Source organism: Palaemon carinicauda, chromosome 7 (genome assembly GCF_036898095.1).
Source record: "Palaemon carinicauda isolate YSFRI2023 chromosome 7, ASM3689809v2, whole genome shotgun sequence".
NCBI lineage: Eukaryota > Metazoa > Arthropoda > Malacostraca > Decapoda > Palaemonidae > Palaemon > Palaemon carinicauda.
Genome location: NC_090731.1, coordinates 3,059,064 through 3,072,034, shown reverse-complemented (window position 1 = coordinate 3,072,034; position 12,971 = coordinate 3,059,064). Strand labels below are relative to the sequence as shown.

Genomic DNA, 12,971 nt, shown 5'->3' with positions numbered 1-12,971 from the left:
CTCAGTCTGAAGGGACAAATTCTTCCAACAGAATGGACCCTCCACAAGGATGTATGCAAGAGACTTTGGGCCACCTGGAGCCAGCCGACCATAGATCTCTTCGCAACCTCGATGACCAAGAGGCTCCCAACATATTGCTCACCAATCCCGGACCCAGCAGCAGTTCATATAGATGCCTTTCTCCTAGATTGGTCACATCTAGATCTATATGCATTCCCTCCGTTCAAGATTGTCAACAAGGTACTGCAGAAGTTCGCCTCTCACGAAGGGACAAGGTTGACGCTGGTTGCTCCCCTCTGGCCCGCGAGAGAATGGTTCACCGAGGTACTTCGATGGCTAGTAGACGTTCCCAGAACACTTCCCCTAAGGGTGGACCTTCTACGTCAGCCACACGTAAAGAAGGTACACCAAGGCCTCCACGCTCTTCGTCTGACTGCCTTCAGACTATCGAAAGACTCTCGAGAGCTAGAGGCTTTTCGAAGGAGGCAGCCAGAGCGATTGCTAGAGCAAGGAGAACATCCACCCTTAGAGTCTACCAATCGAAGTGGGAAGTCTTCCGAAACTGGTGCAAGTCGGTATCCGTATCCTCGACCAGTACCTCTGTAACTCAAATAGCTGACTTCCTCTTATATCTGAGGAAAGAACGATCTCTTTCAGCTCCCACTATCAAGGGTTACAGAAGCATGTTGGCATCAGTCTTCCGTCACAGAGGCTTAGATCTTTCCAACAATAAAGATCTACAGGACCTCCTTAAGTCTTTTGAGACCACGAAGGAGCGTCGTTTGGTTACACCTGGTTGGAATTTAGACGTGGTACTAAGATTCCTCATGTCAGACAGGTTCGAGCCGCTACAATCAGCCTCCCTGAAAGATCTCACCTTAAAGACTCTTTTCCTGGTATGTTTAGCCACAGCTAAAAGAGTCAGTGAGATTCATGCCTTCAGCAAGAACATCGGTTTCTCATCTGAAACGGCTACATGTTCTCTACAACTTGGTTTTCTAGCCAAAAACGAGCTGCCTTCTCGACCTTGGCCAAAATCGTTCGATATTCCAAGCTTATCGAATATGGTTGGAAATGAACTAGAAAGAGTCTTATGCCCTGTGAGAGTTCTTAAGTTCTATTTAAAACGAACTAAACCTTTACGAGGCCCGTCTGAAGCTTTATGGTGTTCAGTTAAGAAACCATCTTTGCCTATGTCAAAGAATGCTTTATCCTATTTTATCAGACTGTTAATACGAGAAGCTCATTCCCATCTGAATGAGGAAGACCAAGCTTTGCTGAGGGTAAGGACACACGAAGTTAGAGCTGTCGCAACTTCCGTGGCCTTTAAACAAAATAGATCTCTGCGAAGTATAATGGACGCAACCTATTGGAGAAGTAAGTCAGTGTTCGCGTCTTTTTATCTTAAGGATGTCCAGTCTCTTTATGAGGACTGCTACACTCTGGGACCATTCGTAGCAGCGATTGCAGTAGTGGGTGAGGGCTCAACCACTACAATTCCCTAATTCCATAACCTTTTTAATCTTTCTCTTGAAATGTTTTTATTGTTGTTTTTTGGGTTGTCCGGAAGGCTAAGAAGCCTTTCGCATCCTGGTTGATTTGGCGGGTGGTCAAAGTCATTTCTTGAGAAGCGCCTAGATTAGGGGTTTTGATGAGGTCCTGTTGTATGGGTTGCAACCCTTGATACTTCAGATCCTAGGGGTCGATCAGCATCCTGAGAGGATCGCGAGGCTCCGTAAGGAAGACGTACTTAAAAAGGCAGAGTAATTGTTCAAGTCGACTTCCTTACCAGGTACCTATTTATTTTGTTTTTGTTATTTTGATAACTTCTAAAATGAAATAAAAATTCTTAGCTCATAATAATGTAAACATATAGTGCTGGTCTCTACCCACCCCCCTGGGTGTGAATCAGCTATTATAATCACCGGCTAAGTTAAATATTGAAAAATGTTATTTTTATAATAAAATAAATTTTTGAATATACTTACCCGGTGATTATAAATTAAAGGACCCTCCCTTCCTCCCCAATAGAGATGCAGTGGAACGAGGAGAAAATTGAGTTCTTTGTTTACATTGAGTACTGGGTATCTGGACGACAGATGGCGCTGTTGGGCACCTCCGCAACCTGTGTAGCGATCGCTGGCGAATTTTACCTTAGAGTTTTCTGTCGAGCAACAGAGTTGCAGCTATTATAATCACCGGGTAAGTATATTCAAAAATTTATTTTATTATAAAAATAACATTTTATAATTAAAATATCATTTTAATTTCATTTGTTTTTTTGTATAGATAGGATAAAGAGTATCTTTGAAGAAAACGGTCACATGGCATCTAGCATAATGAATAACATAAGAGAGAAAAGTCACGTTAAAGATAAGAATACAGAAGTACAGATTAAAGTCATCATCACCACCTCCTCCTACGCCTATTGACGCAAAGGGCCTCGGTTAGATTTCGCCAGTCATCTCTATCCTGAGCTTTTAATTAAATACTTCTCCAGTCATCATCAGTATTAACCCTTTTACCCCCAGGCTATTGGGAAATTTCCAACCCTTAACCCCCAGGGGGCTATTTTTTTCCCAGCAAATTTTGCAGTATATTTTTTTAAATTGCTCTAACAGCCTTAATTTTTGTCATAGAGAGGTCAGGTTGGTCTCATTCTCTTGGAAAATGCCTGAATTTTCTCAAAAAATTATAAAAAATATGAAAAAATAAATTTTTATAGCATTTTTTTGCAAGGACGTAGCGGTACGTCCATGGGGGTAAAGGGGTGGTTTTTGTGAAACGTACCAGTACGTCCTTTTGGGGTAAAAGGGTTAAAGTACTGTAAATAATTTTGTCTTAAAGATATAAGTTAGTCATATCTTTCTTTGTTATTTCAATAATCTAAATATTATTGTCCTATTTCAGTGTCACTGAAGAGCAATGGATGCTGATTTATATGACGAGTTTGGTAATTACATTGGTCCGGAGCTCGACTCTGATGAGGATGACGAGGAAGAGGATGATGACGATTACCCGGACCAAGACCAGGAAGTAAACGGCTATGACGACGATGATGGAATGGCAGGGGAAGAGGAGGAAGTGTCGGCTCAAGCAGTTGTCCTACACGAAGACAAACAGTACTACCCTAGTGCGGCGGATGTTTATGGGCCGGAGGTGGAGACCATTGTACAAGAGGAGGATGCGCAACCACTGACTCAGCCCATAATAAAAGTACCGTACAATACAGCATTTTTTTGTTAATAGATGTAAATTTGGTGTTCTAGTTATTCAAATGTATTAAAACAGAAGGTTCTCAACTCACAAACTTAATTGGTTCCAAGAAACTGTTTATAAGCAGAATTTGTTCAAATTTTCGCCTAGGTTAAGCCAAATTTGAATCACATGCCTATGATTTCCAGCTACGAAAGTCAATAGCTAGGATTCATATGAAATAAATGGCTTGTTATTAGGGGTGCCACGGGAGTTAGAAAACTATCAGATAAGATCCAAGAAGGTAGCCTGAGGTGGTACGGTCATGTCATGAGAAGAGATGAACAGTAAATTGCAAGGAGAGTAATGGAAATAGAGGTACAGGGAACAAGAAGGAGAGGGAGACCAAAGCAAAGGTGGGTGGAATGTATCAGGGATGACCTTCGATCAAAGGGATTAACCGGTGATGAGGTGTGGGACAGAGGTAGATGGAGAAAGCTGGCCAGAAACATCGACCCCACATAGAAGTGGGAAAAGATGTAGACAAAGAAGAAGAAGAAAGAAGATTACAAATGTCATTTTGCTTACTATATTAAATGATATGGTATTGTTTTTTTAAAATATTTCTGTGTCATATCATTGTTATTTTCAGTTGGATTTGTGTTTGTAAATTGGGGATCTCCTATATTTAATGCATGTTTACTGTACACCTCCCTCTATTGAAGGACATCTCTGTGTTTTTTTTATTAGCACTGTTGACAATACTTGAGGTTCTTTGCAGGGTCCCTTTATTTCCAAGCTGTATAACGCTCCATCTAGTGTGTACTCTTTGATTTGTTCTCACCTTCTGGTCAAACCTCTTTAACGTTCCCTTTTCCTTTTTTCCACTGCTTATTTAAGAACAAATCCTTTGCTTATGTCAATGAGAGAGTAGAAATGTAACTAACTCAACCTTGTTCCTAATACAAACTCGTCATTTATACAGTATGGGGCTCCCCTAAGAACTTTTTCCTTTTCATGATAAGACTCGTACAATTTATTGTCATAATACATTTTCTTATCCATTGATTTTTTTCGCATTAAAATACAGTATCTAAATAGCTTTATATTAGTTTTATTTACAAACCATACTGATGATTTTATTCTCATTGCAGCCTGTAAAAGTGAAGAAGTTCAGCCATGTTGAGAAGGACCTGCCATCAACCACGTACAATCTGGAGTTCTTGGCAGATCTTATGGATAATCCCTGCCTAGTTCGTAATGTGTCGCTGGTAGGCCATCTCCACCATGGTAAAAGCACATTCGTTGACTGCCTTATACATCAGACCCATCCTGAATTCAGGTATGTAATTTCTTTTAGAAGGAAGATACTCTTCTTAATGTTAGAGGAAGACATCTCTGACATCTTAATTTTTTCATTATTAATTTCCCTGTTGATTCTGCCTCTCCCTCAGCATCTCTCATCTCTTCATTTTGCCTCTAATGCACTGCTTCTCACACCATGCATCCTCTATATATCACTCAGCACTACTTTCTGCCTCTAAATATATAATGCACTTTCAGTATTACTGTAATGGTTTTTTTGTTCCTATGAGTACACAAACCTTTCATCTTTTGAAATACAGAATGTCTTCAGCAGAGCTGAAATGACCTTTGAATTTGTTAACGAGGTAGTGAACGACAAGGGATGCACGCAGGCAAGTATCCTCTCCGACCCTCTTGTCAAAGACTTCACTTTTGTCTTCGGTTGCAACGAGTGTGGACATATAGTACTATTGCGACCTAACCAAAGTCTTTGAGATTTTTCTATTACAATACTGTATTTCTCAGTTGTGTACGGTGACCATTGATAATGGATGTGAAACGAGAGATTCCTACTTGCCCAGGAAATGGTGGCCACTAAAACCGGTTTATGGCTACTCTCTATGTTTGCTTCTTGTAGGGACTATGATTGTTTGCAGTCATACCCATATGGTGAGTGCAGATAGTGGCCTCCTGTGCATTGATAAGTGTATGATTTGAAGGAGAAAAAGAGAACTAAGCTGTCTTCTCTGGGGTTGTTGTTAGCAAATCCCAAAAGGACGCATGACGTTTTTCAGTTGTTTCTTTCCCTCATCAAGTGTGCATGCAACTGTGGCTTTTGTGCATATGCCTGTAGATATTTCTCCGGAGGGGATGCAATGAGGTCCCAGAATTGCACTGGCTGATTTTTCAGGCTCCTCGGGTGTGTGGAGTTCCCTCAGTGATCACCGCACCCATACGGAGGTTGAAAGCTCTTTTGTTACTATGCAGACTGCTGACGATATGTTTGACCCAAGAAAGTGTGGTCAAAAGAAGAGAAGTGTGTGCACATCAACTTCCTGGATATGCAAGAATTGGTTCTAGCCCTGCAACCACTCCAAGAATACTTGAGGAAACACTCGGTAGTGTTGATGAGTGATAACACCACCATAGTGGCTTTGTCAACAAGTAAGAGGGCATGGTTTTGTGCCCTCTTTACAAGCTGAGGAAGCAGATGCATACCTGGGCGACGTTTCACATCATAGAGTTGTTAGCCAGGTACATTCCCACCTCAGTTACCCCTCTCAGACCTGAGCTGAAAGTCAAAAGTGTTTTAAAGGACTCTGGTTTGTTTAGCTAAGAAAAATACAAATTACTTGTAACATTTTTTATATTATGGGACCTTTGTGACCCAGCATTGGTGCACCGATTTTCTTGTAGTAGTATTTGTAACACTTTCCATTGCTTGAATAATACCCAAATATTGTAAATGTATTTTAGAACTCTGTTGATATGTTCTTATTCTTTTAAATCAAATGTTTTTATGTTGACCGGGCTGACACGAGTCTTTTTATTGTTTATATATGACATATCTGTTTTTGATGTTGTTAATAGTTTATATAGGACATATCTGTTTTGACGCTGTTACTGTTTTTAGAATGATATATTGTTAATTTATTCTCATCATTTATTTGTTTCCTTATTTCCTTTCCTCACAGGGCTATTTTCCCTGTTGGAGCCCTTGGGCTTGTAGCATCTTGCTTTTCCAACTAGGGTTGTAGCTTGGCTGGTAATAATAATGATAATAATCATGTTATCTCATATTCTTCAATCAAATCTTCCATTATCTTTTCATGGGAAAAAAATGTGATGTCTCCATAGTTGATGCATTCCATCTCATTATCTATAGTTTTATTTCAAACATAGTTATTCCAGTCTTTATTGAGTTTTATACAAGATATATTTCCATAGAATAAACTCGCCTTCTTTGTACATACTTACATATACATATACCAAGGCACTTCCCCCAATTTTGGGGGGTAGCCAACATCAACAAATGAAACAAAAACAAAAAAGGGGACCTCTACTCTCTACGTTCCTCCTAGCCTAACAAGGGACTCAACCGAGTTCACCTGGTACTGCTAGGGTGCCACAGCCCACCCTCCCCCGTTATCCACCACAGATGAAGCTTTATAATGCTGAAGCCCCTACTGCTGCTACCTCCGCGGTCATCTAAGGCATCAGAGGAAGCAGCAGGGCCTACCAGAGCTGCGTCACAATCGCTCGCCATTCATTTCTATTTCTAGCACGCTCTCTTGCCTCTCTCACATCTATCCTCCTATCACCCAGAGCTTTCTTCACTCCATCCATCCACCCAAACCTTGGCCTTCCTCTTGTACTTCTCCCATCAACTCTTACACTCATCACCTTCTTTAGCAGACAGCCATTTTCCATTCTCTCAACATGGCCAAACCACCTTAACACATTCATATCCACTCTAGATGCTAACTCATTTCTTACACCTGTTCTCACTCTCACCACTTCGTTCCTAACCCTATCTACTCGAGATACACCAGCCATACTCCTCAGACACTTCATCTCAAACACATTCAATTTCTGTCTCTCCATCACTTTCATTCCCCACAACTCCGATCCATACATCACAGTTGGTACAATCACTTTCTCATATAGAACTCTCTTTACATTCATGCCCAACCCTCTATTTTTTACTACTCCCTTAACTGCCCCCAACACCTTGCAACTTTCATTCACTCTCGACTCCATAGAGTCCACAATTCTCTGGTGCTTTCAGTATGATACAGTATAAGGCAATGTCACCAAGAGGGTTAAAAAATTTTTCAATCTCTTATTCCCCTTCCTCTGTATGGTCCCATATAAATTTTGACCTGTTTATGAAGCTTGTTATTCTGTCATATGTAATATATGCTCTGTTATTTTCTACGTTTTAGTACAAAATCTAGTTTATTAGCTAAGACTCTGTTGTCTACTCACTCAGGTTCATGGCCCAAATCGCACATATACAGTATTTAGAAACAGCATTTTCCATTAAGGCCACTATTCTACCAATATGTGTGATCCACCTGGGAAAGATCTTTGGAGTGCGAATTTTTGTCAATTTATGTATTTGCCTTTGAAAAACACGATACTTTTTATCAGATTTAAAACACGATACTTTTTATCAGATTTAATTTTGTTTATAATAAAACAGTGAAATTTTAGTTGTTAAACTTGTCCTTTCTATCTGCCATATGAAAAATTATTTTGATTTTAGTTAATGAACTTTTTTTTAGTTATACCACTATAGAAGTAGTGCATTATGCTAGTCTAGAACCTTTCAATGCAAGAGCTCTACATTTGTTTTGAATATGTAGTATTTTTCTGCAAATACTGTTATTGAATTGGGGGTTAACAGTATCTCTATGTTCTTGTAGTGTCCGCATTGTGTCCAGGAAACCTAATATATTTGATGGACGTGCAAACCAGAGTAGGCTACTTATTACCTTCAATCAAAGTTTTGGAATAGTTCAGAATTATGAAGGAAACAATAATCCTTTTTACTTTGAAAGAATCTCAAATATTTCTAAAATATCAATAGCTACATGTTTAAAAAAAAAAAAAAATTGTATTAGCAGTGTTCAATGAAGTATACTAAATGTATATATTTTATTTCAGGAGCAAGGATGACGTTCCTGTGCGGTATACCGACACACTTTTTACGGAGGGCGAGCGAGGGTTGAGTATCAAAGCCACACCTATAACGCTGGTTATGCAAGATGTCCGAAACAAGAGTTTCCTAATGAATATCTTTGACACACCTGGTCATGTAAACTTCTCAGATGAGGTAAGTCATTTGTAATATTAGCTCCCTGAAATATGTGTGAGTCAACTGTTTTTATTCTTCCATCGTTCGTTTAACCCTTTTACCCCCAAAGGACGTACTGGTACGTTTCACAAAACTCATCCCTTTACCCCCATGGACGTACCAGTACGTCCTTGCAAAAAAATGCTATAAAAATTTTTTTTTTTATATTTTTGATAATTTTTTGAGAAGATTCAGGCATTTTCCAAGAGAATGAGACCATCCTGACCTCTCTATGACAAAAATTAAGGTTGTTAGAGCAATTTAAAAAAAACATACTGCAAAATGTGCTGGGGAAAAAATAACCCCTTGGGGGTTAAGGGTTGGAAATTTCCAAAGAGCCTGGGGGTAAAAGGGTTAAATATTCGTTTGTTTCAAATTCATAGTTATCATTTTCAAGTCTCCTTTTGTAAGTACTTTTAAACTTTTTCTTAGTTTCTGCAGTTTCTCTTCGCTTTCTCCTATGAACTACGTATCATACGCGAACTTCTACCATTTTATACTCCATCAGTGTCCCATTATCATGTCATGCATATTATGTCTTGTGTCTGACTTTTACCATCACTGCATTCGTAATAATGTTTAACAGGTGTAATAAATAACAAAATGTAGCTAATATCGACCCCACTAGTATCAAGATTAGTATGAATTTCAATTAATTGATAGTACAGTAATCTTCCAAATGCATAATGTAAATGTAATGTATCTATACTAATAAGCACATTATAAAAGTACATGTAGTGTATCCATTCTTATAGATGTAAAAATCTTAACGTTTCTTATTTTGTCTCATTTTAGGTAACAGCTGCGATGAGGCTAAGCGATGGAGTCGTTTTGTTCGTTGATGCAGCTGAAGGTGTCATGCTTAATACCCAGCGACTCCTGAAGCATGCTGTGCAAGAGCATCTTGCCATTACCCTATGTATTAATAAGATAGACAGGCTTATACTTGAATTGAAATTGCCTCCACAAGATGCCTACTATAAATTGAGGCATATTGTCGAAGAAGTAAATTCTCTCCTTCAGCAGTACACTGACCAGGAGAATCCCCAGACTATCTCTCCATTGCTTGGCAATGTTTGTTTTGCCAGCTCACAGTATGCACTTTGCTTTACTTTAAAGTCATTTGCCAAGCAGTATGCGCAGCAATTCGGCTATGATCTGCAACTAGAGGACTTTTCCAGACGTCTCTGGGGAGACATTTACTTTAACCCTCGAACTAGGAAGTTCACAAAGAAGCCTCCAACATCCACATCCCAAAGAAGTTTTGTTGAATTCATTTTGGAACCACTTTACAAAATCTTTGCTCACATTGTTGGTGATGTTGACTCGCATTTGATTTCTCTGATGGATGAATTGGGAATTCACATGAGCAAAGAAGAGCAGAGAATGAACATTAGACCTCTCCTGAAACTCTTCATGACCCGATTCATAGGACCTTTTGATGGATTCGTCGACATGTGCGTCAATCATATTCCGTCACCTCAAGCCTATGGGAAGCAGAAAGTGGAAACCACCTATACTGGACCTCTCGAAAGTGAATTAGCCGAAGGCATGATGCAGTGTGATCCCGAAGGACCGCTTGTTGTTCACACGACTAAACAATATCCAAATGAAGACGCCACAGCGTTTCATGTGTTCGGACGTGTTCTTTCGGGGACACTACATGCAAATCAGGATGTGAGAGTCCTTGGAGAAAAATATACACTTGTTGATGAAGAGGACTCGCGTATTTTAACAGTGGGTAGGTTGTGGGTGTATGAGGGACGGTATAATATTGAAGTTAATGCTGTTCCTGCTGGGAACTGGGTTTTGATTGAAGGTATAGATGAACCTATCGTTAAAACTGCTACCATAACCGATTTGCCACCGAGTAGTGAACTTCACATTTTCAGACCGCTTAAGTTTAACACTCATTCTGTTATCAAGATAGCTGTGGAACCTGTCAACCCATCAGAGTTACCAAAAATGTTAGATGGACTTCGAAAAGTCAACAAATCTTATCCGTTGTTAAGTAACAAAGTAGAGGAATCTGGAGAGCACATCATCCTTGGGACAGGAGAATTGTATCTTGACTGTGTGATGCACGATTTACGTAAAATGTATTCTGAGATTGACATTAAAGTTGCTGATCCAGTGGTCAGCTTTTGTGAAACTGTTGTTGACACTTCATCTCTGAAGTGTTTCGCTGAAACTCCAAATAAGAGAAATAAAATCACCATGATTGCTGAACCTCTTGAGAGAGGTCTTGCTGAGGATATTGAAGGTGAAGTAGTTCAAATTAACTGGGACAGAAGGAGACTGGGTGAATTCTTCCAGACTCGCTATGACTGGGATGTGTTGGCGGCTCGATCTATTTGGGCTTTTGGCCCTGATCATAGTGGTCCAAACATTCTCGTAGATGACACATTACCTTCGGAGGTAGACAAAAATCTCCTTTCATCAGTTAAGGATTCCATAGTACAAGGTTTTCAGTGGGGCACGCGAGAAGGCCCGTTATGTGAAGAACCCATCAGAAATTGTAAATTCAAAATTCTAGATGCAGTGATTGCGGAAGAACCATTACACCGAGGTGGAGGCCAAGTCATTCCTACTGCTAGAAGAGTCGCCTATTCAGCGTTCTTAATGGCCACACCACGTCTGATGGAACCGTATTATTTCGTTGAAATTCAGGCACCAGCTGATTGTGTCTCGTCAGTGTACACTGTTCTAACAAAGAGAAGAGGCCACGTTACTCAAGATGCTCCGGTTGCTGGATCACCTTTGTATACCATCAAAGCTTTCATTCCAGCTATAGACTCTTTTGGTTTCGAAACGGACTTGAGAATGCATACGCAAGGTCAAGCCTTTTGCCTGAGCGTGTTTCATCACTGGCAGATCGTTCCAGGTGATCCGTTAGACAAGAGCATCCAGATTCGTCCCTTAGAACCTCAGCCTGCCACACATCTGGCCAGGGAGTTCATGATTAAGACTCGTCGCCGCAAGGGCTTGTCAGAAGACGTATCCATCAACAAGTTCTTCGACGACCCTATGTTGTTGGAGTTGGCCAGGCAAGATGTCACTCTAAATTATGCTTAAGGTTTTTGTTTAATATTTCATCATGTTTATGGAGTAGCAATAAGCAACCATTTATATATGCTTTACCGTGAAGTGGTTAACTGTCAACTAAACCTTCACCTTGTGAAAATGTGCAAATATTTTGTGTATACTTTCAAGTTTTTTTGTTTTGAATTTTATATTAAGAATTGTAAAGATGAGAAAAAACTGGAAAAGATATTTTATTAGATATACGTTAACGTTTCACTCTATCCTTACTTTATAATGCAGATGGTATGTTAAGTTTTCTTTCTGTACTATATTGGAATAGCTATTTCTAGAACCAGTTTTGCATTTTTTGCAAGACTGATTAATGAAATCAGATGCCGAGTTTATGAACATAATTCTCAATTTCTGTTTCGGCCATTGTTATCTTTCATTGAAATTTAGTTTTGTGCTTCCAAATTTCTATGACTATTTCTAGATATACACCAATTCTCTGCTTAGTATTATGCTTTTTCAATATTAATCTTACCCGATAATCATGTAGCTGTCAACTCTGTTGCCCGACAGAAATCTATGGTCGGGATACGCCAGCGATCGCTATACAGGTGGGGGTGAACACCACAGCGCCATCTGTGGTCAGGTACTCCAGTACTTCTTGTCAACACCACCTCAATTTTTCCTCTGTCGTGCCTCCGGCTAGACCTACATGGATACGCTGTTGATTCTGGAGTTATTGCTCACGATTTGGTGATGTATTTGCTCTAGAGTTTAGCCTTCGCTATTCAGGAAGCTATATCATTAGCTTAGCAAGTTTTTGGAATTAATTTGATTTAATTTTGGTACGAAGAGAGTATGAACTCTCTTTCACTTTTAAATGGCCGACCCTTCCCTTAGACGGAAGTGTTGGTGTCGAAGAGAGTATAGACTCTCTTAATTTTGCTTAACAAAGTTATAGATTTATTTTATATCTCTCCGCCTTTTATAGGCCTCTTTGATTAACTTCCTTTTATTATAAACTTATTAAAATTAATTTTTATATTTGTTTATATTCGACCTTTCCTAATAGTAGGCGGTCTTTTCTTGGAACCGAAGTTAATTAACATTGAGCCCGTCATTTCGTTTTTACCTGTTAACATATTATGCTATTTTAATGTTTTTGAAAGAATTTCTTTGATAGTCTTGTACTGTTTTCAAAGTTGAACTAACGTTTTGTTTTGTCTCTGCAGTTGTTGACGTTCAGAACGTTCAACTTGCGCTCTATCGTTACGATAGAGAGAGAGTCTATCACGGTGTCACGTTGCAGTAAGAGTAAACCGATTCTAGCGTTTTGTTCATTCTTTCTTAGCTTAAATGGTTTTAATTCTAATAAAGGAACTTTTTATTTGGGAAACCTTTCAGTTTTTTTTCCTTTAACAATAATATGTTTTAACGATATATATAATTGGGCTCTTCTCTCAGGTACTAAGTTAAGAGAGAGAGAGAGAGAGATAGAGACGGAGGGAGAGAGAGGAGGATAAACGTTTCGTTCAAGCGGGTAACGTTGTTATCGTTTTTGCTCTTCTCCCTAGTCTCT

The 12,971-nt window shown here is 39.3% G+C and overlaps 1 protein-coding gene across 1 annotated transcript in view; it reads left to right on the top strand.

Moving 5' to 3' along the window:
- The window catches only part of LOC137643809 (116 kDa U5 small nuclear ribonucleoprotein component), a 31,329-nt gene extending 19,683 nt beyond the window's left edge, over nt 1-11,646 (top strand). The window contains exons 2-5 of the mRNA XM_068376496.1: nt 2,911-3,216; nt 4,350-4,537; nt 8,170-8,338; nt 9,155-11,646. Coding sequence (XP_068232597.1) covers nt 2,926-3,216; nt 4,350-4,537; nt 8,170-8,338; nt 9,155-11,434 — 2,928 coding nt within the window. The 5' untranslated portion in view covers nt 2,911-2,925 and the 3' untranslated portion in view covers nt 11,435-11,646. The remainder of the gene's footprint in view (nt 1-2,910; nt 3,217-4,349; nt 4,538-8,169; nt 8,339-9,154) is intronic.
- The last annotated feature ends 1,325 nt before the right edge of the window (nt 11,647-12,971 follow it).